The following is a 12,625-nucleotide window of genomic DNA, read 5'->3' as shown; positions in this document are numbered from 1 at the left end:
AATATGTATTCTTCTGAAGCTGTTTCAAAAAAGGAAATGGAAGGAAAACTTCCAAACTCATTCTGTGAAGCCAGCATTACCCTGATCCCCAAACCAGAAAAAAACCCCATCAAAAAGGAAAATTACAGACCAATATCCCTGATGAACATGGATGCCAAAATACTCACCGAGATCCTAGCAAATAGGATCCAATAGTAACTTAAAGGGATTATTCATCACAACCAGCTGGGATTTATTCCAGGGATGTAAGGGTGGTTCAACATTTGCAAATCAATCAACATGATAGAGCATGTTAATAAAAGAAAAGATAAGGACCATAAAATCCTCTCAATTGATACAGAGAAAGCATTCAACAAAATAGAGCATCCTTTCCTGATTAAAACTCTTCAAAGTATACAGATAGAGGGAACATACCTCCCTATCATAAAAGCCATCTATGAAAAGCCCACAGCAAATATCATTCTCAATGGGGAAAAACTGAGAACTTTTCCCTTAAGGTTAGAATGTGGCAGGGATGCCCATTCTCACTGCTATCGTTCAACATAATACTAGAAGTCCTAGCCTCAGCAGTCAGACAACAAAAAGAAATAAAAGGCATTCAAACTGGCAAAGAAGAAAGACTCTCTCTCTTTGCCCGTGACATGACAATTTATGTGGAAAATCCAACAGACTCTACCCCAAAACTGCCAGAACTCGTACAGCAATTCAGCAACATGGCAGGATACAAAAATCAATGCACAGCAATCAGTTGCATTTCTACACATTAACAAATGTGATTGAAGAAAGAGAAATTAAAGAATTGATCCTAATCACAATTGTACCAAAAACCATTAGATACTCAAAGGAATAAACTTAACAAACGAGGTAAAAGATCTATCTTCTAGAGACTACAAAACACTTATGAAAGAAACAGAGCAAGACACAAAGAGATGGAAAAACATTCCATGCTCATGGATTGGAAGAATAAACATTGTTAAAATGTCTGCTGCCCAGAACAATCTACACATTCAATGCAATCCCTATTAAAATACCATTGGCATTTTTCACAGAGCTGGAACAAACAATCCAAAAATTTGTATGGAACTAGAAAGACCCCAAATCTCCAGGGAAATGCTGAAAATCAAAGTTAGATGCATCAAAATTCTGGACTTTGAGCTATATTATAGAACTGTGATCATTAAGACAGCATGGTACTGGCATAAAAACACACACAGATCAAAGGAACAGAACACAGAGCCCAGAAATGGATCCTCAATACTGTTGTCAACTAGTCTTCAACAAAGCGGAAAAGAATACTCAATGGTAAAAGGTCAGTCTCTTCAATAAATGGACTGACAAAATTGGACAGCCAAATGCAGAAGAATGAAACTGGACCATTTTCTTATACTATACACAAAGATAAACTCAAAATGGATGAAAGATCTAAATGTGGAACAGGAATCCATCAAAATCGTAAAGGAGAACACAGGCAGCAAGTTCTCCGACCTTGAACAAAGCAACTTTTAGCAAGAAACATCTCTAAAAGCAAGGGAAACAAATGCAAAAATGTACTGTGAGGACTTCATCAAGATAAAAAGCTTTTGCACAGCAAAGGAAACAATCAACAAAACTAAAAGGCAATCTATGGAATGGGAGAAGGTATTCGCAAATGACATTACACTTAAAGGGCTGGTATCCGAGATCTTTAAAGAACTTATCAAACTCAACGCCCAAAAAACAACCCAGTCAAAAAATGGGCAGAAGACATAAACAGACACTTCTCCAAAGAAGACATACAAATGGCCAACAGACACATGAAAAAATGTTCCACATCACTCAGCATTAGGAAAATACAAATCAAAACCACAATTAGATGCCACCTTATACCAGTCAGAATAGCTAAGATTAACAAGACAGGGGACAACAAATGTTGGTGACGATGTGGAGAAAGGGGAACCCTGTTACATTGTCCATGGGAATGCAAGCTGGTACAGCCACTCTGGAAAAAAAGTATGGAGATTCCTCAAGATATTAAAAATAGAGCTGCCTTATGCCCCAGCAATTGCATTATTGGGTATTTACTCCAAAGATACAAATGTAGTGAAAAGAAGGGGCACATGCACCCCAATGTTCATAGCATCATTGTCCACAACAGACAAACTGTGGAAAGAGCTGAGATTTCCTTCAACAGATGAATGGATAAAGAAGATGTGGTTCATATATACAATGAAATATTACTCAACCATGAGAAAGGATGAATACCCACCATTTGCATCGACATGGATGGAACTAGAGGGGATTATGCTAAGTGAAATAAGTGAATCAGAGAAACACAATTATATTGTTTCACTCATATGTGGAACATAAGGAAGAATGCAGAGGACAATAGTGGAAGAGAGGGAAAACTGAATGGAAAGATATCAGAGAGGGAGACAAACAAACTCCTGACTCTGGGAAACAAACTGAGGTTTGTGGAAAGAGAGGTAGGTGTGGGGATGCAGTAACTGGGTGATGGGAATTAAAGAAGGCACATGATATGATAAGCACTGGGTGTTATATTCAACTAATGAATCATTGAACATTATATCAAAAAGTAATGATGTACTATACCTTGGCTAATTGAATTTAAATTAAAAAAAAGATTAAAAAAAGAAACAAATACATGTAATTTATATAAAGATCATTTCTATTTCAATAAATTTTAAAATGACATAAGAATGATGTTGAACAAATAAATATGGTTGGCTAATTTATTCAGAGAAAAAAATGTCATGCTCTGTTTCTTTATTACGGGTTTTCTTTTCAGTAGATACACATAATTGCAAATAACTGTTTTTAAATATCTTATTTAAACTCAATTTAGGGAGTATATACTATGTTACTAGTTTCAGGGGTAGAATTTAGTGATTCATCAGTTGCATATAACACCCAATGCTCATCACATCAAGTGCCCTCCTTAATGTCCATCACCCAATTACCCTACCCCCCCACCCTCCTCCACTCTAGCAACCCTCTGCTTGTTTCCTACAGTTAAGAGTCTCCTATGGTTTGCCTCCTTCTCTGTTCTCATTTTATTTTTCTTGCTCTTGCTTTATGTTAATCTGTTTTGTTTCTTAAATTCCACATACGAGTGAAATCATACGGTATTTGTCTTTCTCTGACTTATTTCACTTAGTTTAATACCCTGTAGTTCTACCAGTGTTGTTGCAAATAGCAAGATTTCATTTTCTTTGATGGCTGAGTACTATTCCATTGCATATATATATACACACACGCACACATATTTATCCATTCATCTATCCATTGGCAAGTGGGCACTCTCCATATTTTGCATATTCTGGACATCGCTGCTATCAACATTGGGTTGCCTGTGTCCCTTCAAATCACCATGTTTGTGTCCTTTAGATAAATACCTACTAGTGCAATTCCTCAGTCATAGGGTAGTTCTATTTTTAACTTTTTGAGGAAACTGTCTACACCAGTTTGCATTCTCATCAACAGTGTAAGAGGGTTCTTGCTACGCATCCTCGGTAACATCTGTTGTTGCATTTTTTTTTCATGTATCTGTTGGCCATTTGTACGTGTTCTTTGGAGAAATGTCTGTTCATGTCTTCTGCTCATTCCTTGACTGGACATTTTGTTTTTGGGGTGTTTAGATTGAAAGTTCTTTACAGATTTTGGGTATTAGCCCTTTATCTATCTTCTGTGAATATCTTCTTGCATTTGGTAAGTGCCTTTCATTGCTGACTGTTTACTTGGCTGTACAAAAGCTTTTTATCTTGAAGTCCCAATAGTTCATTTTTGCTTTTGTTTCCCTGGCCTTTGGAGATGTGTTTAGCAAAAAGGTGCTATGGCCAAGGCCAAAGAGGTTGCTGCCTGTGTTTTCTTCCAGCATTTTGATGGATAACTGACTCATAGTTAGGTCTTTCATCCATTTGACTTTATTTTTGTGTATGGTATAAGAAATTGGTCCAGTTTAATTCTTCTGCATGTGGCTGTCCAATTTTCCCAAACCATTGTTGAGACTATCCTTTTTTCTTCGGATACTCTTTCATACTTTGTCAAAGAGTAGCTGACCATAGAGTTGAGGGTCCATTTCTAGGTTCTCTGTTCTGTTTCACCGATCTATGGGTCTGGTTTTTTTGTGCCTGTACCATAATGTCTTGATGGTTACAGCTTTGTAATACAGCTTGAAGTTTGGAATTGTGATGCCTCCAGCTTTGCTTTTCTTTTTCAACATTCCTTTGGCTGCTTGGGGTGTTCTGTGGTTCTGTACAAAATTTAGGACTGTTTGTTCCAGCTCTGTGAAAAATGCAAAAATGTATTTTAGTAGAGATTGTACTGCATGTATAGATTGCTCTGGACAGCACTGACATTTTAAAAACATTTGTTCTTCCTATCCATGAACATGGAACGTTGTCCCATTTCTTTGTGTCTGCCTCAATTTGTTTTGTGAGTGTTCTATAGTTTTTAGAGTACAGATTCTTTACCTCTTTGGTTAGGCTTACTCCTAGGCATCTCACTGGTGTTGATCATGATCTCTCCCCTTTCATTCATGATTTTACTGATTTGGGTCTTCTCTCTTCTTTTTGGTAAGTTCTGGATAGGGTTTTATCGGTCTAATTAATTCTTTCAAAGAATCAGCTCCTAGTTTCATTCTTCTGTTCTACTGGTGGTTTTTTTTCCCCCTATATCATTGATTTCTGCTCTAATCTTTATTATTTCTCTTCTCCTGCTGGATCTAGGCTTTATTTGCTGTAATTTTCCCAGCTTCTTTAGGTGTAAGGTTAGGTTTTGCATTTGAGACCTTTCTTGTTTCATGAGGAACACCTGTATTGTTTACATATTTCTTTTTTAGGACCGCCTTGGCAGCATCCCAAAAGTTAACTGTTGTGTTACATTTTCATTTGCTTCCTTGTATGTTTTTACAGTCTTCTTTGATTTCCTGGTTGGCCCATTCATTCTTTAGTAAGATGTTCTTTAACCTCTCTGTATTTGTGGTCCTTCTGATGTTTTTCTTGTGGTTCACTGCAAGTTTTATGGAATTGTGGCCTGAAAATATGCATGTTATTATCTCAAATCTTTTTGTAGTGGTTGAGACCTGATTTGTGATAGTGTGTGACCTATTCTGGAGAATGTTCCATGTACACTCAAGAAGAATGTGTATTCTGTTTCTTTAGAATGAAATGCTCTGAATATATGTTATGTCCACCTGGTCCAGTATGTCATGCAAAGCCTTTGTTTCCTTGTTGATCTTCTGCTTAGATAATCTGTTCATTGTTATAAGTATCCTACTATTATTGTACTATTAAAGAGTTTCCTTAATTTTGTTTTTGTTTTATATATTGGCTACTTCCAAGTTAGGGGCATAAATATTTATAATTGTTAGAATTTCCTGTTGGAAAGACCCTTTTATTATGAGATAGTATCCTTTATCTCCTATTAATCTTTGGTTTAAAATCGAGTTTGCCTGATATAAGGATGGCTACTTCAGTTTCTTTTTGATGTCTACTAGCATGATAAATGGTGCTTTACCCCCTCACTTTCAATCTAAGGGTGTCTTTGGATCTAAAAATGAGTCTCCCGTAGACAGCATATCAATGGGTCTTGTTTTTCTTATCCATTCTGATACCTATGTCTTTTAATTGGAGCATTTAGTCCATTTACATTCAGAGTAATTCTTGAAAGATATGAATTCAGAGCCACTGTATTATCATAAAGTCACATTCCTATAGATTGTCTCTGTTCCTTTCTGATCTTTGTTACTTCTGGGCTCTCTCTTCACTCAAAGAATCCCCTTTAATATTTCTTTCAGAGCTGGTATAGTGTTCACCAATTCCTTTAGTTTCTGTTTGTCATGGAAGGTCTTTATCTCTCCTTCTATTCTGAATGACAGCCTTGCAGGATAAAGTATTCTTGACTGCATGTGGCTGTCCATGGTGCTGTGGCCAAGGCCAAAGAGGCTGCCGTCTGTGTTTTCCTCCAGCATTTTGATGGATAACTAACTCATAGTTAGGTCTTTCCTAACTATGAGTATATTTTATTTTTCCCATTTTTATTTTTCATCTAGCATGCTGCATATTTTTCCCATTTAGCACACTGAATATATCATGGCAGTGATTTTTGGCCTACCAGGTTTCTGTGGGCTGGTCTGTTACCAGCCTTATACCTCCACACTTGTAGGTTAAGGACCTCTTGTCCCAAGCTGGTCCTTAAACCTTAAGGTTTTATTTATTTATTTGAGAGAGGCAGAGCGAGCAAATGAGCAATAGCGAGAACCATTGGAGGGAGAGGCAGAGGGAGATGGAGAAGCAGGCTCCCTGCTCAGGGCCCAAGCCCAGGACCCTGGGATCATAACCTGAGTTGAAGGTAGAACAGACTGAGCCACCCAGATGCCCCATTTTCTCTTTATCTTTGTAATTTGTAAGCTTCAGTATGTTAGGATGTTGATCTATTTTTGTTAATTTTAAGGGGGAGTTCTCTGTGCTAGAAGGCCTATTTCCTACTCCAGAGTAGGAAAGTCCTCAGTTGTAAGTCATTCAAAAAAACCTTCTGCCCCTTTCTCCCACTCATCTTCTGGGACTCCTATAATATGGATATTATTTTGCTTTATGGAATCACTGAGCTTCCTCAGTCTACCTTCTTTATCAATAGGTTTCTTTCCCTCTTTTCAGTTTCCTTATTTTCTATCATTTTATCTTCTATATCACTGATTCACTCTTCTGCTTTAATCATCTTTGTTTTTTAGCCTCCATTTGGGACTGCATCTTGGTTACAGCATTTTTAATTTTGACCTGACTAGATTTTAGTTCTTTTATCTCTATAATAAAAGATTATCTAGTGTCTTTAATACTTTCTTCAAGCCCAGCTAGTATCTTTAAATCATTGTTTTAAATTATAGTTCAGACATCTTGGTTATATCCATATTGATTAAATTCCTGGCAGTGAGTACTACCTTCTGTTCTTTCTTTTGTGGTGAATTTCTCTGTCTTATTTTGTCCAGAAAAAAAAAAAATAAGAAAGAGGAAAAACAACAGTAACAATGACAACAGAAAATACAAAACAAAACAAAACAAAAAACAAACAAACTAAACAAAACATAAAAGTAGATCCTGGTTGTGTTTTGGTCTTGTTAAAAGAAACTCGATCCAAAAGAAAGAAAGAAAAAGAAAGAAAGAAAGGAAGGAAGGAAGGAAGAAAATATTTTAATTATAAAATACAATACAATGAAAGAAAAAAATATATATCAAGTATATATGTAGATAAAAATTTAAATTTAAATTTAAAAGAGTAAGAAAAGGTTTGGAAAAATAAGAAAACAACAAAAAGGAATACCAAAAGACTAATGAATAAAAATATAAAGAATGATATAGTGTTTTCCCCAAGAGATGAAGCTTTGCAGCCCCCTATGATCAATAAACTTGGTGAGAGCAAGTTGTTTCTGTTGGTTTTCTAGGGGTGGTGGTGGTGCTTGTTGCACTGATTCTCAGGTGGATTTGCCTTAGTGGAAAAACTGCCTCCAATGAGCAGAGGTAGGGGCTTGTTGTAAGCAGCTCCAACTCCACTAGGTGACACTGTTTTGTTCCCTGAAGGCTTTCAGCACTGCTGGGCGGGATGAATAAGGTGAGGTCCCCCACTCTTCAGTAAGCCCTCACAGAAAAACAATCAATCAGTCTTGTCTCCCCAGTTTCCATATCTCTGTTCACCTGGCCTGTGACCATGCATTTTTATCTTAGGCACATGACTGAGTTTTAAAACTCCAAATTTTAGGGACTCCTGTGGGGCAGACCCATGTTGTTCCTCCTAGGGGAGGGGGAGGGTCTCTCCACATTTCTGCCTTTTGCTGGACCCCTCCCAGAAAAGTGGCTGCATGAACTGCTACACAATTTATGGCAACACAGAGCAGAAAGCTGGCACCTAAACTCACTAAGTTGGCTTCCCTGATCCTATGCCTGGGAACTCTGCCACACACTAGCACCACCTGTTCTTGAGACCCCAGGGATCCTGGGCCATGCTGTCGCACCCGGGATTCTGCCCTGCTTTGCTACCTGAGCACCTTTAAGCCAGGAACATCCCTCACTGTAGGAGACTTCCAAAAGTTTGATTTTGCACTCCATTGCTTATATTTTGTGGTATCCTCTTTAAGTAGGCTCTCACCCCTCAGCTGTAACCTCAGTTATATCACACTGGATTCAAGTCTCTGCATCTCCTACCTTCCAAAATGTGGTCATTTTGTTTTAAAGGATTTTATTTATTTGAGAGAGAGGGAGAGAGTGAACATGAGCAGGCGGGGAGGGCAGAGGAAGAGGGATAAGCAGGCTCCCCAATGAGCAAGGAGCCCAATGTGGGAATCAATCCCAGCATCCCAGGATCATGAGCTGAGCCGAAAGCAGGCACTTAATTGATTGAGCTGGTGTCATTTTTATACTGGTAAACCTGCAGCATTTGTTTTCTCAGATCTCTTACTGATTTCTCGGGTATTCAGAATGACTTGATACCTAGTTGCATTCACGGGACAAGAAAACAGTGTCCCCTTATTCCTCCACCATCCTACTAATTGCAAAGAATTTTTAAGGAAGTAATAAATTACTCACTTCTTCTGTATTAATAACAAGCTTGGCTAAGAAGAGACGGATATTTAATGATACTGATGGATTTCCTAGTTTGTCGTGAAGAAATTTCATCCATGGAGGAAGATTTCTTGGCACTGAGCCCTGAAATGATACATCAAGATTGCCTTAAAAAGCAGAAGAAACTAACTTCACATTTTGATAATGTGAGATGACATGAGCAACAAAAAATGTTTATTAGATACAGAATTTGGCATTAGATATTAAGTGCTTGTTCTACGATACCAATAAACAGTATTAAATGAGACAAGATTAGCAGAAACAAACCTCTTCTTTAGGTAGTATCTGATTTCTGTGCATGTGCTTAATCAGGGTTGTCATGGTCGCCATACATTCGTGCTGATTGAGTTCATCCATCTCTAACTCTAGGACAGCATCTTGGACCAGGGGGTCTTTGCGCTCCTAGGAAAAGGGAAGAATCTAATGATGCAGAGTACACTGCTAAAATTTTAGTGTATATGATATTCTGACTTGTGAGGCAATATCATAAAACACACACTTAGGTAACAATAACAAATTGGTAATAATATCAAATACATCTGTTGGGTTTTCTTATTAAACAACTTAAAAAAACAAACAACAAAAAACAAACCTAGGACCTCATGTCTTCCTTACATTCTAGATACATATTTTCCCTCTGATCTCTATATACATGCTCACTCCCTCTGGGGTCATACATAGTTCATAGAACCCATGTGGACACATGCTGCTTTGTACAGACACTAAGATCTTTTCCAAATGTTTGTGTCTTGGGAGGCCCCAGAACTTTCAACACCTTGAGAACAACAGTTTCCATGATTCTTAGTTGCCACATTATGCAGAAAGTGGAGCTACTGAAACACAACTATAAGATAAATTTTTACCTATTTTTTTTTCTTAGTAAACTAAAAATGAGTTTTTCTCTGAAAAACTTTGTAAAATCCTTAATTTGCCTTGAAATTTTAATCCGTAAAAGAATAAAACTTTTAAGCCATTGTTGATCCTAAAATTCTTAGAAATTATAGCAGAGGTAATCATTTTTTTAAGTGTAATAATGAACTGAAGTTTTACACACATGTATAGTAAATTGTACACACACACACACAGAGTGGAACAATTTATCTGGATTATTTCCCAGCACAGATCAGGACCCACTCCAGGACAGCAGAGGAGAGAATCAGTGTTTAGAGGATAGCAGAGGGGTTGAGGGAAAGAAGAGGTGACTCAGTGCATGTCAAAGAAACCAGAAAGGGAAAAACTTGAATGAATCCTGGAAGGGAATCAGATATATCTGTGGAGCTCATGGTTTTACACATGTGTGTGCCTCTGAAAGTGCAGAGATATGCGTCTATGTAGACGTTTCCTATCTCCGTTCATGGGGTTAAGCTATCATTTGTGAACACAGTTGCATTCAGTTATCTCAGTTTGTAACATCAAATATTTGAGCAACTTCCTCATTTTCTGCAGAGGACAATGCAACAGTCACATCAGCATGGCCTCTGAGTCTCTAAGATAACTGAGGTAACTAAGAGAGTTATTTTTCTCACTGGAGACCCTTAAATGCAGTTCTGATTTGAAACACTAATTTCACAGAGACTGGCTAATGTGAATCAGCCCTTGAGAGAGAGCCTTCTTTCCTCCTTTCATCCTACTGATGAAATCCAATTGCTTATAGGATGGAAGGCTGGGCCTTAGATCCTGGAAAATTCTCCAAAGGCTATTGCCGGACTACCCACAGAGAACTGGCTTCCTCTAACAATGAAGCCCCCCTTTCTTTACAAATGCCAACATATTTTTTAATATTCAAAATGTGATCACCCGTCTCAGAAAATGACCAGGGGTAGATTTAGGGTCTTGGGAACTATATGAATAGCTTTGAACTCCAGTTGAGAAATCAAATTGACTCATTTCCTCACTCAGGCTGCTGTCTGCCAAATACGACAAGGAAGATAGATAATGAGGGCCACCTGAAATATAAAGAAAAAAATACATTTATTCAAACTGGTAAAAAAAAAATGTATTTCTCTAAGCTCAAATGATACTAAAATGAAAAGGCATTGTTAACTAAGGCTTTTATCTATCCTATGATTCTCACAGATTATCCAGATTAACAAAGCAAAAGGAAATGGGGAAAGACCTCCTTTAATTTTGTCATTATTAAGCAATTATCCTCTATTGTCACAGACAGAAAATATATTACACAGACAGTAATAGAATCTCCTTGCATTTAAAATTTTGATGGGCTACATCTTGCACATAAGATACTACTAAAAAACTACTAAAAAACAAATAATCCACATATATAAGGAATTTATAAGACTGTTCAAATTTTATCCTTAAGGGAAAAAAAGCTATGAAGAAAAATTAAGCAAAATACTAAAACAAGGAGCATGTGGACCAAGAGCGTGTTTATTTTAAATAGCAAAGCCAGGGAAAACTTCCTTCAAAGGTTAGTATTAAACAAAACACTGGTATCTGGGACTAAGATTATTCTAGACTCAGGAAACATCACCAGCAAATGCACTGGGGCCAAAGTGAGCCTGATGCCTATAAGCATAGGCAGGGGAACAGTGCTGCTAGAGCAGAGTAAGCAAGGAGAGTGGCAGGGAGGCAGTCCACAGATCAGGGGCCTTAGGTAGCTCTATCCTCAGGGAGGTGGGAGCTGATGCGAGGTTTGGAGCACAGGAGTGGCAGGAAGGTACTTACATTTTAACACAGGTTTCTGAATGTATTTAAACAAAATACAAACATAATCCATATGCAAATGAATGACTATGAACTGATCTTGCACTTTTTAAAAAAGCATACGATTTCTCAGCCTTCTTTGGCCATTCTGAGATCTTTCTATGTAGTTAAAAGTTTAGCTAATTGAATTTCTTTTAAAATACAATTCTATTTGTGACTTAAAATCTTTGCAAACTCAATTTCAATGTTTTTTGGATATTTAAAATATTTTTATTTACATAACAAATGCCACTTGTTACATAACAAATTAGAATCTTTCTCATCATTTTGAAAACATCCTACCTGAATCCCCATTTGTGGCTTCCCTGGCTTCTTTCCTAATTTCAATGTATTTTTTCTTTCTTTGCATAGGAACCTATTAGGCAAAACAAATACACAACTTAAAACTTTTTAGAATCATGATCACACACTTTCAATTTTAGTAGCAATTTGGCAAAAAATAAATTAATTTTTAAACAAGACTTTTATCAAATTTCAAATCACCAAAAAATATTCACAAACAAAGACAGGTGAGTACCCTTAAGAAATGCTTTTCCCACAGAGAAGCCCACTGAGGCATTTGCCTCCCCTCTGTGCTCTGGGACCCAGTGTGGGCTAAGCTGACAGCCACATGCCCAGATTACCAATAGTCTGTACTTGATCTATAAGCCTCAGTTTCCTCAACTATACAGTTATGGTATATCATAGCACCTTACAGTGCTATTGTAAAGTTCAGAAGTAACATATAGCAAGTGAGTGCATTTTTTTTTGTTGTTGTTGTTCTTTGAACATATACCTTGAAAAAAGTTCCTAGTCTTGTTCCCAAAGAGCAAAAGGAAGAAAGCAATCATTTACATGAACTCATGAACCACTCAGACATAGTGAGGTCAGCAGTCATGCATACTAACATGAGTGACAGCTCCTGACCTAGACCATGGTGTACAAGCTCTGGCACTTTGCCCAATTCCCATTTCCAGGGGGCCGTGAAAGGCTGTAACTATAAACTCCCACCAATCTCTGAGGCTGGCATGTCAAACTTAGCTTGACTAAAATCAAGCTTGTCACATTTACCACAGCAAGTTTTCGAATTATTCCCATGACTTCTACTCACAGCACCCCATTATCCTGCCAAATCACCCAAGCAGGGCCATAGCATCATAATTCTGTATCTGGATGGGTCTCAATTTCACTGACCAGAGGAATTTACTCAGGAAACAACTTCTGGGATATGTCATAACAGCTCCTTTTATTGCCATTTTCTATCTTTTACTAGTTAAGAAAGGGAAAAATCAAGTTATGATCATATTTTTTTT

At 37.4% G+C, this 12,625-nt stretch overlaps 1 protein-coding gene across 2 annotated transcripts in view; it reads right to left on the bottom strand.

Annotated features, from left to right (window-relative positions):
* Positions 1-12,625, bottom strand: part of PRKDC (protein kinase, DNA-activated, catalytic subunit) — a 228,912-nt gene that overhangs the window by 100,145 nt on the left and 116,142 nt on the right. For both annotated transcript variants that reach the window (XM_047723583.1, XM_047723584.1), the window contains 4 exons: positions 11,616-11,688; positions 10,407-10,555; positions 8,877-9,011; positions 8,574-8,693 (listed from right to left, as the gene is read on the bottom strand). In XM_047723583.1, the coding sequence (XP_047579539.1) occupies positions 8,574-8,693; positions 8,877-9,011; positions 10,407-10,555; positions 11,616-11,688 (477 nt within the window). The remainder of the gene's footprint in view (positions 1-8,573; positions 8,694-8,876; positions 9,012-10,406; positions 10,556-11,615; positions 11,689-12,625) is intronic.

The sequence above is a fragment of the Lutra lutra genome, chromosome 4 (genome assembly GCF_902655055.1).
Source record: "Lutra lutra chromosome 4, mLutLut1.2, whole genome shotgun sequence".
In the NCBI taxonomy this organism is placed as follows: Eukaryota; Metazoa; Chordata; class Mammalia; order Carnivora; family Mustelidae; genus Lutra; species Lutra lutra.
The sequence above is the reverse complement of the archived record's forward strand: the minus strand, read 5'-3'. Positions and strand labels throughout refer to the sequence as shown.